General features: G+C 34.7%; 1 protein-coding gene across 4 annotated transcripts in view; it reads left to right on the top strand.

Annotated features, from left to right (window-relative positions):
- Positions 1-14,395, top strand: part of LOC115905082 (adhesion G protein-coupled receptor A1-like) — a 253,460-nt gene that overhangs the window by 120,184 nt on the left and 118,881 nt on the right. For all 4 annotated transcript variants that reach the window (XM_030951166.1, XM_030951164.1, XM_030951167.1 and 1 more), the window contains 2 exons: positions 1,053-1,266; positions 11,816-11,980. In XM_030951166.1, the coding sequence (XP_030807026.1) occupies positions 1,053-1,266; positions 11,816-11,980 (379 nt within the window). The remainder of the gene's footprint in view (positions 1-1,052; positions 1,267-11,815; positions 11,981-14,395) is intronic.

Below are 14,395 nucleotides of genomic sequence, written 5' to 3'. Positions count from 1 at the left end.
GTGAGATTGCAGATTGAGGTTAAAAAGCAATCCAGGCTCAGTGAATTGATTTAGTGTTGGAGCCTGAGGTGAAAAGGCTCTATTGTAGGAACTGTTGTGCACGATGTTCATGAGAATTTAGGACTGAGGAAAATAACCTTCAGTCATTCTCAAATCTATGAAATAGCAGACTTTCATCAGAGTCAAAAATGTACATACCTTCCTTATTTGCCTTTTTTTTAAACTGTGTTTAGGCATTTGGATTTGTGATTACAAGAGCTGTTTTTTGTAATAGCCTGCTTAGAATGTGTAGTATTGGGGTGTTTCTGCGAGAAAGTTCGAGAGATAAAGTTCATTTAAAAAATATGGTAAAAACTATTCATCTTGAAATAGATAAAAAGAGCTACTTAGATAAATATTTAATGTTAAGTAATTATCTAGAGAGCAGAGATGACTTGTGGAATTGGCAGAAGGAATGGGAAATGAAAAGTCATGGGGACAGTTGAACTTAAGAGGAAAGTTTAACTATTATTAGTCTTATTATCCAAATTCCAGGCATATGAAGCAGCTTAGGCTCTCTAGACAGTAAGTTTTATTCTGGAACAAAGTGGGCATTTCCTTTGCTGACAGTGAAGTGGTCTTGTAAGTGTTAACTGAACCTATATTAATAGCTGTGTTTTTTCTCTAATTGGAAGACTCACTTTTTTTATTCTCTACACTTGTGTAGTAAAGCAACCTGCCTTGAGAAGGAGGCTGGGTTGGAGCATCTCAAAAGATCCTTTCCAACCTCAACCATACTGTGACCTGTTTCATGAAACTCATTTTCTGTAGATATTCTGGTAATCCTGTGTTTATCTGGGCTCACACCAGTGAAAAAAAAGTGATTTCTAGAACTGACAACATGATCAGACTGCAATGGGTAGTTAGTGGTCATATCTCTTATGTTAGCATTTTCACATGAAGATACAAGAAGCTAGAATGGTATACAACAAGTTCATGTTACAATATTCATAAGAGAGGAATTAATTGTGACTTTGCTTTCCTATTTTTGTTTTGTTTTGTATTCCCTGCAGCTGGGCCTCTGGAACTTCCTCTCTTTGAGCTCATCCCATCACAGAGACAAGTGGTTTTCCATGGAGACCGCCTGCCCTTCCAGTGCACTGCAACTTATGTGGACAACAGCACCCAGGTGCAGTGGTACCACGCGGGGCGCCTGATCGAAACCAACGAGGAGAGCGGCATCTTCGTGGAGGACAGCATCATCCATGACTGCTGCCTGATCACACGGTAACACACACCTCTTGGCATAGGCAGGCTTGCAGGCAAGGGGAACAGATCTGACACTTGCAACAAGCCTCATTAAAACGTGCATCAGGAGTTGTTTAATTTGAAGCAACTCAATTGCGTGCTTGAATCTGAGCACAGAGGTAGAGATTTTTCAAGGCTATGATTGGCCGTGGTTCCAAAATCTACTTTTTGTGTCTAAGTATCCAGCTTTGATCAGATATGGGTTTGAACCAGATAAAAACAGTTTCTTACACAGTAAACCATGAGAAGGAACATGAAAAAGCAAGAAAAGAAGAAAAGCTTCAGTAGCATATGAGTGACTTATAAACAAACTGCTTCTTCATGACACCATCTGTAAGTCCGAGTGATGGACCTATGAAGAACTATCAATTGAAAATAAATAATTTGATTAGTTTTTGCAGGTTCCGATATACTAGATCCCATATTCTTTAGTTAAGGAATCTCATTTTGGTTTCTTATTAAGTATTTCTCAATTTTCTGTGACTTCTATCATCTCTGTGCCTGAGAGATACAGAGATCTACAGATGCATTTGCTGATGTGAAAAGTGCAAGAGGAATGAAGTAGAGTAGGCTTATATAAAAGAAGCAAAAACTAATATTTGGCAGTGACTGTAATGTTCCAGTTTTGCTTCAGTTTTCCTGTTAAACATTATTTAATAAATTATAAATTTCAGTGTTTATTTTTGGGTTTCATCACAGAGTATTGGCTTGTCACTAAAAGCTGCTAAGTTGTTGCACACATCCTTTTGTCCTCTGCCAGTTTCCATCACTGATCAAAAAGAGAATCTGATTCTGTGTGCATGTTCTGCCTTTCTCTTTGTAGAAGATAGAGTGAAAATAAGTATGCTAATTAGCTCTGGATAATCATTAACATCTTTTCACTCAAACAGTTTCTATTAATATAATTGACCTGAAATGCTTCTTGAACTATCAAATAGAAGTTATGAAGGGAGTCAAATTAAATCCTGTCCACTGGGGACTTTTGGCTTTATTAATTTCATCTACCCACTGATTATTTGACCCCTTTTGGAGTCCCATAGATCTAGAGGCATAGATCTGACCTATTCTCAGAGCTCCTGCCTTTCTTCTAATATCAATGAAAAGGACTATTAGGCCAATTAGTACAGTAATGCCACGTGCATGAGCTATTATATAACTGCCAAGTCACTTAAATTAAAGCATGTTCTTCCTATTTCCATTATATCAAAATTAAAATACATGCTGTTAATCACCTCATTATGTTTTTCATCTGAATTACATTTTGCACTGTATAAGTAATTTTTAAAGCATAGTAATAAGCTAAAATAAATAGTCTAAAATTGTTTCCAAAATAGCTATCTTTTTTGAAAAGCTGTAAGTGGCTTGACTGATTTTCACCTTACATTACTTCTTTTTTGCCAGACTGTAAAATAAAAACCATTGTCTACCATAGCATATTTTAATAGGGACGGTTGATCTCCTGCCTATCTCGTTTACTGTGCCATTTAATAGGTGACCTTGATGCTGATGGTGCAGTATGCACTGGAATGTGCAAGATGCACATCTATTCAGAAAAAATGTTCTTTAAGTACATCATCACATTTGCTGTTATAGACTGGAAAAATACCCTGACTTGCTAAGTTATGTGATAAAGACTGTTAAAATAAGACAAAATATATTTGAATAAAACTCAAAGTCCTTAAACAGCTGTTGAAAATCATTCAACATTTTAATTGCTCATTTATTTTCATTATACATGACACTTCGTAAGATAGAAGGGAGTTGACCAGAAAGCATAATCCTTATCCAGCCAAAAATGCTAATACTCAAGCAGCTGTGCCTCTGCCTTGATCTAGGTGCTGATCAGAATTAACTTATTAAAGATACACTTTCAAAACTACTTTTAAAAACTGTACTATTATAAAGTCAATTTTTTAAAATGTAAAGACATGTGGCTGAAAATAAGAAATTATTTGCCATGTTGTGACTGTTAAAATTATCTTTAGCATTTCTTAATGTTAATCCCATCTTTATGACCATGTATATTATATCCTAATTTATATAATTATTACAATTAAAAATTGAAATAATATATAATAGCATGCTTGTTACATGTTACAATAGCATGTATTAGTATGCTTGTTACATGCTATTACACTCTAATTTGTGATAGTTCTTAAGGCTAAATCATGGTTGTACAAGGCACTGAAACATCAGAAAGACTATGCCTCCCTAAGGCTACCAAACGTTAAGTATATGATTTAGACTAAAAATGAAGGTGACTTGAAATCAGTTCTTACAGTATCATATTTTGCCTTTGCATACCTAGTCTTTACACCAAATGTCCACTGTCTGTGGCTTTCTGTAATTGCACTAAAGGACAGACTTTGGCCTGTGCTACTTAGCAATTTAAAGATTTCTATAGCTGGTTTTGAACAAAGAGGTGTAGTCATGTTCCAAAAGCTGCTTATTCAAACATTTTTAGGTGGTTATTTTATTGGGTAATTCCAGATATTTCTGGACATGGATTTACAACACAAATATCATGCTAAACCCTTCTGTTTTATTAACTGGCACAGTAGAAGGATAAAATATCCAAATGTGTATTTTTTGTCTCCTATGATAAAGCAGAACAAACTAAAATAAATATTTTTGTTACAATAATTAAACTAAAGTTTTGAACTGTATTCCGGTCTGTGACATTTTTCTTGGCAAGGAGTATTCTCTTACAGGAGATATTGAAAAGGTGTTTTCAATTCTGCTGCTAGCTTGCATTTATCATTTCTTGCCAATGATAATAATATTTGATTTTGCTGGTGTTTAATCTTCTGTCATTATGCCTATGTATAAATGTCATAGTCATATATGAAAATATACATATGATGTGAGACTAATTTCCTATCATTTGTGAATGGATCTAGCTGAATTTGTTAATGATGCTTGCATGAAGACAGCCTCATTTCTTTAGCCTGTAATATTATATGAGTTCAATACTAAGCAGCAATTCTAACTCAACATGTTCTGGTTGTCTGATATCCCTGAAGCCACATAGAAGGAAGGTCATGTAGGATTCTCTGCAGCACAGCATCTTTCCCAGCTTCCCCACTCTTCCCTTTCAGTGTTTGGAGAAGCTAGCAGGACAGTTATTAGAATATTAAACTAGAAAAAGAAACTATTTCAGTTCTGTGAACCAAGAAGGTCCACAATAGCAGAGATACTTTAATTTTCAAGAAGTTTCTTATTTACCACAAAGAATTTAATGACAATTTGGAAGCCTTTTTATTTCTAGTCTGCAAATCCTTGTGTAGAGTGTTTAACAGTGCTTGTGCCCTGACAGCTGTAATAGCTGCTCTGGGACCATTACAGTCCACAAGTGCTCCTTCTGAAAACATTAAACTGTGAAGAAAGTTAAGAACCCATAAAACGGAGAGCTACAGCTGGAGAAACCAACATGCTCTCAACTAAACCTAGGCCAACAGGTGCCAGGATCAAAAGTTATTTTCAGATGTAATTTAAGTTGTGTAGATGGATTTGCCACTGGAAATACAGTCTCTTAGGACTGAATTTTGATCCCCTGAAAATTGTGTTTTTCTATTATACTCTTGCTAAGTATCTCAGTCTTCTAAAAATGGTTGACAAAGCCACTTTATTTTGTGGGGGTTTTTAATTTAAAAAAAATATTAAGCTTAAGAATCTGTTTTAAATCCTCTAAGTGCTTCTTTACGTTGTGACAGGAGACACTGCCAAGTAAATAATGAAATAATTAGTAGTGTTTGAGATGAGAGGCATATGATTATGTGAAAATCTCAAAGATGTGCAGAAGAAAGGAAGAATTTCAAATCAGGGTCCACGTGTAATAGCGAAGTTCCAAAAAAAATTTCAAACATTTTAAATGTTGTGGGTTGAAACTTTTGATCACCATTTACATTATCCAAACGGGAGGTTGAGTCCAATTAATACTTTTTTACTGTTTGAAATTATCACTGCAGATATTAGTAAAGAATTAGGAGCTTGATTAAGGCAGTTTAACTGGAAATATAAAGATTATTTAAGATATGATTAGAGAAAGGAAATTGATTCCAGGAATAGACAGGTGGGATCATGGCAAGTTGGAGATCCAGGCAGACACTTCCTATAAGAAAGAACAAAATGCTTCCAGGACCTCTGTGTGATAGGCAGAAATTCAAGGCATGTAATGACCCAGATGATCCCTAAACTTTGTTAACAGTTTGGGCAGGAATGCATCTGGAAAAGACATGAAACAATAGCAGTGGCTTGAACTGGTCCTAGGCAAAAAAACAGTCTGAAAATCCCTGATAAGGATGTTGGTAGATTGGATGCTTGACTGAAAGTTCAGATATGTACCAAATCATGGCAGAATATTGGAGATTGCACAAGATTAACAAGATTAGAACAAATCCAAACAACTTGATTCAGAAATGCAGATATTTTATAATCACTTTGTGTTATGCTGCATGAGTATTTTGGAGGTGAGCAGCTATGGGTCATACTGAGAAATCCAGGGAGATAAGCAGAAATTGTTCAGTGCTGATATTTTTTGCTTTACCTAATTGACCCAGTTTGACCTTTAGCTGTCAAGGAGTTAGGAAACAAATGAAGCAAAATAACAGTTTAAATTGTAAGTCAATATTTCTATATTATTTTGAGGTCACTTTAAACCTTGTAGGCAATGGTATACAACTCATTTCAGGCACTGGAGGCAGAAAAGAACTACTGACAGATGTGACTGAACCAGCAGTCTTCTCATATATCAGATAGGAAGATAATATTTTAAATTATTGCAGAATATTATTAAATGCCCAGGGTAAGGATTTCATAATGTGACATTAAGAGTACCTTCATGTGAATTAATTTGGAAGATTAATTAAGCTTAGGTCTTTTACCTAAAAATATTTCAATTACCTGAATAAAATCAATGACAGTTTTATTACTAATCAGTGTGGGGTATATTTTAAAATACAACCTGTGGAGAGACTGATACAATGAAAAGCAAAAGCAGCAACCATGATACCCTCTGTCATTAAAGTAATAGACCATTACCTAAGAGTTGTGCTGTGTCATAAAACCTGTAGGCTTAATTTGGGTAAGTGCTTATTGAAACATGATTGAAAAATAGGTATTTTCACAAAAAATAAAAGTATTTTGGCTGCTAGAATTAAAATACACTAGAAATATAGTAAGTCAGAACTATAAAAACATTTTGATGGGGTCCTTGAAGAATGATACAAAAATATACTTTCTTTGGTGTTGAGAGCAGATTAAGATGCCTACACTAAATATTGACCTCTCACTTCCATCTCTGCTTATATCCAGCAGCTATATATGGGTCTGTCCATCCACAACTCTGAAATGTCCAGTAGTAAGAACAAAAATTGATGCTTTATCTCCCACAAGGGAGAATCAGAGGGTTTTGCGTTGACTTTTTAAGGCCAGAATGATTTTAATGTGTCCCTTCAAACAGGGGCAGCTACACAGCTGAGGACAGGCATCAACATCTCAGGGCTGGCTTATTCCAAAGTACTTTTCCTGTCAACATCAGTGTTAGATATAATTATACATTTTCTCTGAGTCTAGGCAGTAGTTTGTAAATCTGTGAACCAAATGTGAGCATATCAGAGCATTTATGACATACACCCAGAATTCAGTGCCAGATAAACCACCCTAAACATTGGTGAAGCAAACAATTTCTACAAAGAAACACTTGTTAGAAATATTAAAACAACAACTGAATTACTTTTAAATTTTCATGTATTTCAATCTGCTCATCGTTGAGAATGTATTGTAGGGCATATTCCCATTAATATGCTGGAATTCCATGAAAATAGCTCCTCTCCCCTCCTTTATCTCCCTGCAGGATAAAACCCCCTCTGTAGTTAATTGTTTATGATATTGTGATTGAGTGGCTCCTGGCCATTACAAAATAAAGTTTACACTGTAGGAGAGACACCAAATACTGAGAAAGAATAGAGATCGTTCCTGAAGTTCTTATGTAGGAAACTGCTGTCCTACCTTCTTTTTAGATATTTCCAAATTTCTTCCCAGTGAGCAAGTGAAACAGGTCAGTATTCTAACCTTAATATATCAACTGCCCATAAAATGTTCGTTATATAATTTATTTCTGCATTTGTATCATGTCAAAGTAATATGCATTTGACAAATAATTTGAAATTGTAAAATTAATTTATTTTGGAAGTAGATTTTTAATTGGTTTGTTGTGGTTTTGTCCCTCTGTTGGTTTTTTTTTTCTGTTAGTATATTGTTATTAAATCTGGGTCCTTTCCAACTCTTGTCATGGTTCTAGAATGTGAACAAATTAGCTGATAGTTAAATTATAGAAAAAAGTATGTTATAGCACATTACATTTCTTGGGTACCCACAGATGGTATTAAATGGTAAGTTAAGCTTTGTCTTTATATGCAATCAAAAGAAAAAAAAAAAAGATGTGTATTGCATTACCTGTGTGTCTGAGAAATTGATTACACCTGAAAATACTTGCTAGACATCTTGCATAAAATGAATACCAACTTTCATCTTCCTTTTTTTCTTGCTGTTGCTTGGACACAAGTTTACTTCAAAGGCCATCAGCCTTCTAAAGCTGTTTCTTTCAAGGGTAAATAACTAATTTTGTCAGAGAGATCAGACTAGCAATTTGAGTTCAGACAAGTGCCTTGATTTACAGATTCTCTCTTCATTTTCCATGTTTTAACCTTATGTCCCCTGTGAAAGGCTGTATTCCGAGCAGCAATGTACTCTGGAGACCAACACTCATTTTTTAAATTGCATGTTAGTATTAATAATTTAAGGTGGTATGGGTTGGAGGCATGTTGTGCAGACCTTCCGCCTGAACTGTGGGAACACATTAGCTATTTATCTGTCTGAAGAAGAATATGAGAAAACTTAAATGTCTCCTGAGTTAGAGTAAATAATTTTTATTTTCCTGCAGGAAGACCAGTTGGTTCTTCCTAAATCTTACAGAAACTTGAGTCAGACTTTAAAGTATTTCTTGTGGAAAGCCAATCAAAACACGGTGTTAAAGTCTCCTCTTTATTTGTTACTTTGTTTCCTGACATGCAAATGACTGCTGGGGCGTACAGTAAATGTCGCTATAGTACTTCTTCAGGACATGGCTGAGTAACTTTGCATAATGAGACCTACTTCTGATTGTCTAATTAGTTATGCATAGCTGTAGCAATGCAAAACTATGCCTCAAATAGAACTCTATTGTCATAGGTTACTTGATTACATGACTATGGCTTCCGTGTGTATTGTGGTTCCTCTCTTTATAATGACAAAAGCCACGGGCTTCAGTTGAATATCAGAGCAACTTTTTCATGCAATTGCATCAGCTGTACATTTTAATTAATTTTTCAATATGTCAGTCATCACATTTGTAAAAAGGAATTCTACCATGCGTGAAATTTCCCAGTACAAAAAAGAATCATGTATATTCTCTTTCCTCTTTTCAATGTTTTTAATGAGAAGGTCACTGTAATTTCAAAGGAAAAGTTGAGAAAAGCCTGCTAGTCATCCTTTTTTCATCAGGCAGCAGTCTTCCTATTCAGTTAGCCTTGATACCATCTCATGAATATCTGACTTCATTTTACCATCATGGAATATCACAGAATTGTTAAGGTTTGAAAAATCCTCTAACATCATCAAGTTCAAGTGTTTAGCATTAAACCATATCCTCAGGTGCTGCATCCACATGGTATTTTGAACACTTCCTGGGAGATAATTCCACAGTTCTGCTGGGCAGCCTGTTCCAATGCTAGACCACCCTTTTCATAGTATCTGATCTAAACCTTCCCCCTGCTGCAACTTGAGGCCATTTCTTCTCATCCTGAAAGTCAAAATTTCCTTGAAAAGTGGCAACTGTCACACTGCTGAGGAGTGGGATGTGATTGCTAATGCAGAGGGCGTAGGAATGCTTGTTGACTCATATTCCATCCTTAGGAAAGCTACAGAGCTGGGGCAAGATTGTTGGCACTTGTGGCCCGATGTTTATTAGCTCCTGTGAGATAGGATAGTCAAGAAAAGAATACAGCCAAAGGAGCCATCCTCTCTTAATTCTTTTGAGGTTTTGTCAAGCTCCTAAATCAGAGTCTTGCCATGTTCTCAGGTTGTGGGAGAATTCTCATCTTTATCCAAGACTTGTTGCCATTGCCAAGAGAAATCAAGAATGCCTTTTGACTATGAGCGAGAGTCTCTGGGCATGCTTATGCAACCATGTCAAGACTTAAACTATGTAACTGACCTACTAGAAATAGAGTTTTAAAATTCTATAATCAGGAAAGGCCCACCCCTTCCTTCTGGTCTGCCAGGACTGTGAAGTCGAAGTCTCCAAGGATTATAAGCAGAAAGAATGCTAAAGGATCAAGCTGACTGCATTTTTTGAGTATTAAAAGACTTTTTTTTTTTTTAATTCAGTCCCCCAAATTCTCCAGAGATATAAGATCAATTTATCATTTGTCATATCCAGATGGTAAGTAAATGAACAGTTTCACCATTGGGCTTGCTATCAAAATATTCCAAGAGGAATATAAATGAATGCATCATTTACAGTGGCCAGATGGCAATTCAGAAGACAATTTCATGATCTAGTCACTATATTGCATAAACCTATTCTGGCTTGTTTTTTATCACCATCTGAAGAAAGGGCAATAGAAGACTAAAAGTGTGAATGTGAGGAGTTTCTTGTCTTTTGAGGTAATTTGAACCAGTGTTCAAGTATTGCGTTTCTATCAGAAACAAGGCTGGTGTATCAGTAAATATTTGTCTCTGAGTCTAGGAAACTTCATCTACTGAGGGGAGACCTGTTAAGCAGCAGATACATTTACATCAGAACACATTTCAGCGGTTTAAATAAGTGGAAAATGTACCCTTTATTTATCTGCATACTGATTACTTGTAAAATTTATAGTAAGCTGAAATATGGTATTTACCTACCATCACCATCATCATTTTTTCCAATTTTATCACATTTTTTATTATTAACAATGGTTGTAGTTATTTTCTAGAAAATATATCAGAAGATCAGCATAACTATCATACATTCTATTCATTTAGAAGTCTCCACATCTTGATGCCACAAGTGAATGTACCTTCTGCCTTTTTTTTCAACGAAAAAGCTTTATGCATAATTGTTTTTATAAGCTCTAGGAATATGATCTTTCTTAACTGTCTATAATGATGTGAAATTGTTGTGATGTATGAAATATAATATTTAATTAAAACATTGTTAAACTGGCTAATTTCACTGAAGTACTTCTCCCTGAATGCAAAAAGATGTATTAAAAATTAGCTGAGAGGCTGCTGTTACTGGGCTGTTCACCTGAGACTTCTTAAGAGAACAATTGCTTCGTTTGACATTGAAATACTGAGCTACTCTCTGAGAACAGCTAGTAATGCTTTTTCGATATTTTTTTGCTATAAAACTATGTTAGAATTCATTGTAAAAATGAAATAGGGGGTTACAAGGCACTTGGAGTTCAAAGCCATCATAAATAGGAATAATGTGATATTTTTAAAGTTACTATTTAATAACAAATATCACTGAATATCTGGAGAAATATCTGAAATTCTGAAACAACTATCTTAAATCAAAGGCTATTTATCGTGGTTTACTTGTTTTCTGCGGCCCTAGATAACAGCCCCATAGTAGGTTCTTGAGAAAATCATCTTTCAAAATTTCAGGCTCTACAAAAAAAGTGCTAAAGGCAACAAGTAATATTTTTAGGGTTTTTTTAAAATACAGATTTGAAGTAAATTTATTGACTGTTAATTCATTCTTTCAGTTTTTATAGTGTACATTCTCTCTCGCCCCACTACATTTTGTCCCACATAATTTTTAATTGTCTAAACCACAAGGCATATTCAAAGACAAGCCATTTCTGTAAAGCAAAGTAAATATTTCAGATAAATGCTACTTCTTTTCCCCTCCCAACTACTTTCAAAAGCTGTAATTTGTTTAAAACTGTAGCAAAATTTATTTCTAGCCCCATGGCAGATTTAAGATATAACGTGTTACCTTCTTAAGATGCAGTAGTTAGCATTATTTTTGGTCTATGACATCTGTAGAGTTGGAGTAATTGAATAATGTTCTACCCCTGATAGCAGAGTGCCAGATTCTGGTGCTAAAATGCCTCAGGATCTGTAATCACAGCTGAAGGCAAACCCATTCTCTGTGGGTTGTTTGTGTGGTCCACTTGAAATGCCTTTTTGACTTCCAAGTGCTTGGTTAGGCAACAAACCAAATATTCTGTAATACCTGGGGAAAGCAGAATGGGCTTTAATAAATAGTTTATGTTCTTTTGTGATGATTTGTGTTATAGCCTGTTACAACCTGAGTAGTCAATACAAATTGATGCTGCTAAGAGCTTACTACCACTTCCATACTGTCTGACCCTCTGATATCACAGACCAAACCCCATTCTGATATTTTCATAAAAAAAGAAGTTAATGTCAGAAAACCAGTGACTTGATATCTGTATTATTAAGTGTATACAATGATGAATCTTTTATTTTTTAGTGAACTTATCCTATCCAGTATCGACATTGATGCAACTGGGGATTGGGAGTGTCTAGTCAAGAATTCTTATGGAAACAGCACTAAACAAGTAGAAATTGTGGTACTTGAAACAGCTGCTCCCTACTGCCCTGCAGAAAGAATTATTAACAACAAGGGAGATTTCAGGTATGACTTTCTGGGTTTGGAGTATGTTTCATATATTAATGGAGGTACAGACCATATTCATGCTTACATGACACTTCAGTCTCAGTTATAAATCACTTATTTTAGTTGTTATTTTTATATAATATGGTAGGAAGGAGAGCCCTGTATGATTTTGATGGGAAATGGGACCTAGTGCTTCAAGAGAAGCAGTGGTTTGTGAAAGTCAGGAAATCTTCTAATTCCTCAGTATACATTATGGAAATTTTTTAAGAAATTAGATAAATTAGAGAAGATTCAAAATTTTTCTTAGTCTTTGTAGAAGATGATAACACTGCATTGAAGCATTGGAAGATTAAATATTCGGTGCTTTACTTTTTAAAATCTGTTCTGGTTCAGATGGCTTTGTTCAGCTGTGATTAGAAGTAACAAATGAAATGAGACTGTTAGTAAAATATTTCACTGAGGAGGATCAAAATAGAAAATAAAACTATTTAGTAAAATAAATAGATTGTATGAGGTGAGCTTAAGGACACAGAGTTCTACCAATATATCGCATGCTTACAAAATACATCGGTCCTGCTATCTGAATCTTAGGAGTCTGCAAGATTTTGTAGAGTAAATGTAGCTTTTGCTCCATCATTGCTTTTATCTGCATATGCTGGTGAGGCTTTTTAAAGTTGTAATAATTTTAATCAGAAGAAAAGATTCCTGTGGAACTTGGTATTGTTTTCAGTCAGCTCTAAAATACACCAATGGTATGCACAAAGCTCTTAAACAAAACCTGCTTGACAATAAGACTGATGTATGATGGCAATCCCATTGAGAAATCAAGACAGTAATTTGTTACCAAATGAATTATAATGATAATTCAGCTTGAATAGATAATGAAAGGGAAAGTAGATGAGGAAAGAAGCCCTTCTTAAATAGCAGAACTTTCTGTGAATATTTCTGACCTGAAAGCCTCTATTTATTTTTAGGTTACCTTTAAAACTTAAAAGCCCAAAGGCTTTTTGTACTATTTCTTGTGTTTGAATAAAAGTAAAGGATTGAATTAGAAAGAAGTGGAGATAAAAACCTACTCAAATAATCTGTTTTCTCTTTACTACAAAGCTATTTTATTATGTGTTAACCTCAGTACCAGCCAGTTTGCCTCTTTCATTGAGGCAAAATTGCTGAGGCAATGCATATATATGGATTAAATTTCATTAGAGACCTTTGACAATCTTAGCTATAGATTTTTTTGTCATCACAATAACTGGAATTGTGTTTTTTCATAGTGGATACGCTGAAATAGGTTTTCATTAGATCTTTAAAAAAATATATACTTCGTATCAGAAAACTCATACTGAATCTTTTAGATGGCAACTCTATGAAGTTCATGTTCTTGCCTTAAAATGACATCCTTTTCTCCATAAATAAATATATATAAATCTTCATGCTGCACAAACTAACACCAGGGGCATTTTTGTCATTTTATATAAATCAAAAGAACAAGAGTGGACATTTCTCAACCTATTGATCATCTTCCTAGAAATCCATATAAATTTATTTTTAAAATGTACATCAAAAGGATGCTGAGTCCATAGGTTCTTTTGGTATTTGAGAGAATGAATTTAAAATTGTAGAGAATTTATGAGGCTCCAACTCAGCACTGACGCTTGAAATTGTTCAAAGGTTTATCCTCAGAGATGGAGCTTTCACACCAGCAAGTTTTCGTTACAAAGGTCTTTGAAGTTTTGGTAACATAACAAGTATGGAAGTAGAAAGAATTGAATCACAAAGGCAAAACTAGAAAGAACTGTTCTTTTATTGGGCAAAAGAAAGGGGGAAAAAGCATCAACTGTTAGGGGAGTGTGGCTATTTCAGTGTTCCAGCCTTGGTGGTATTTATAATTGTGTAACTGCAGCAAGAATTAGGCACTGAGAGTCAGAATAAACCAGCCTTTTCTGCTAAGAAGTTTTCTCTATCATGGCCATATTTTACCTTTTTTTTTTGGTTGCTGTTTTATAGAATGCTGTAAGCTTATTCTGAAAGGCAAATGAAAATGTTGCTATATGCTATCATTCCTAGTCATAAAGGCTGGATTCTGCTCACTGTGACAATGCTAGGCTCAGAATTATCTCTTTACTTTCACTTTTGAATTAAGTTGCCAATAAGTGTGGCCCAATTGCATAAATGCAAATTTTTTACTAAAAATAATTCATCCCAGAGGCAAAAGTCCTCTATGATACTATATGCTCTATGTACCACTTTACATATTTTGATATTTTGGGAAAGCTTCTTTCACGATTCGTTTTTTTATCAACTGTTTTTACATCACACATTGAATTTTTGCAGTGACAGCTGTGAAAAATAAAAGTATTTTTCTTCTTAGCTTTTTTTTGAAATGAAGAAAACTTTTATAGTCCAAAACCTTTCAGTATATTATGTAACAAT

The sequence above is a fragment of the Camarhynchus parvulus genome, chromosome 6 (genome assembly GCF_901933205.1).
Source record: "Camarhynchus parvulus chromosome 6, STF_HiC, whole genome shotgun sequence".
NCBI classification, from domain to species: Eukaryota; Metazoa; Chordata; class Aves; order Passeriformes; family Thraupidae; genus Camarhynchus; species Camarhynchus parvulus.
This window is presented reverse-complemented; position numbering and strand designations above follow the sequence as displayed.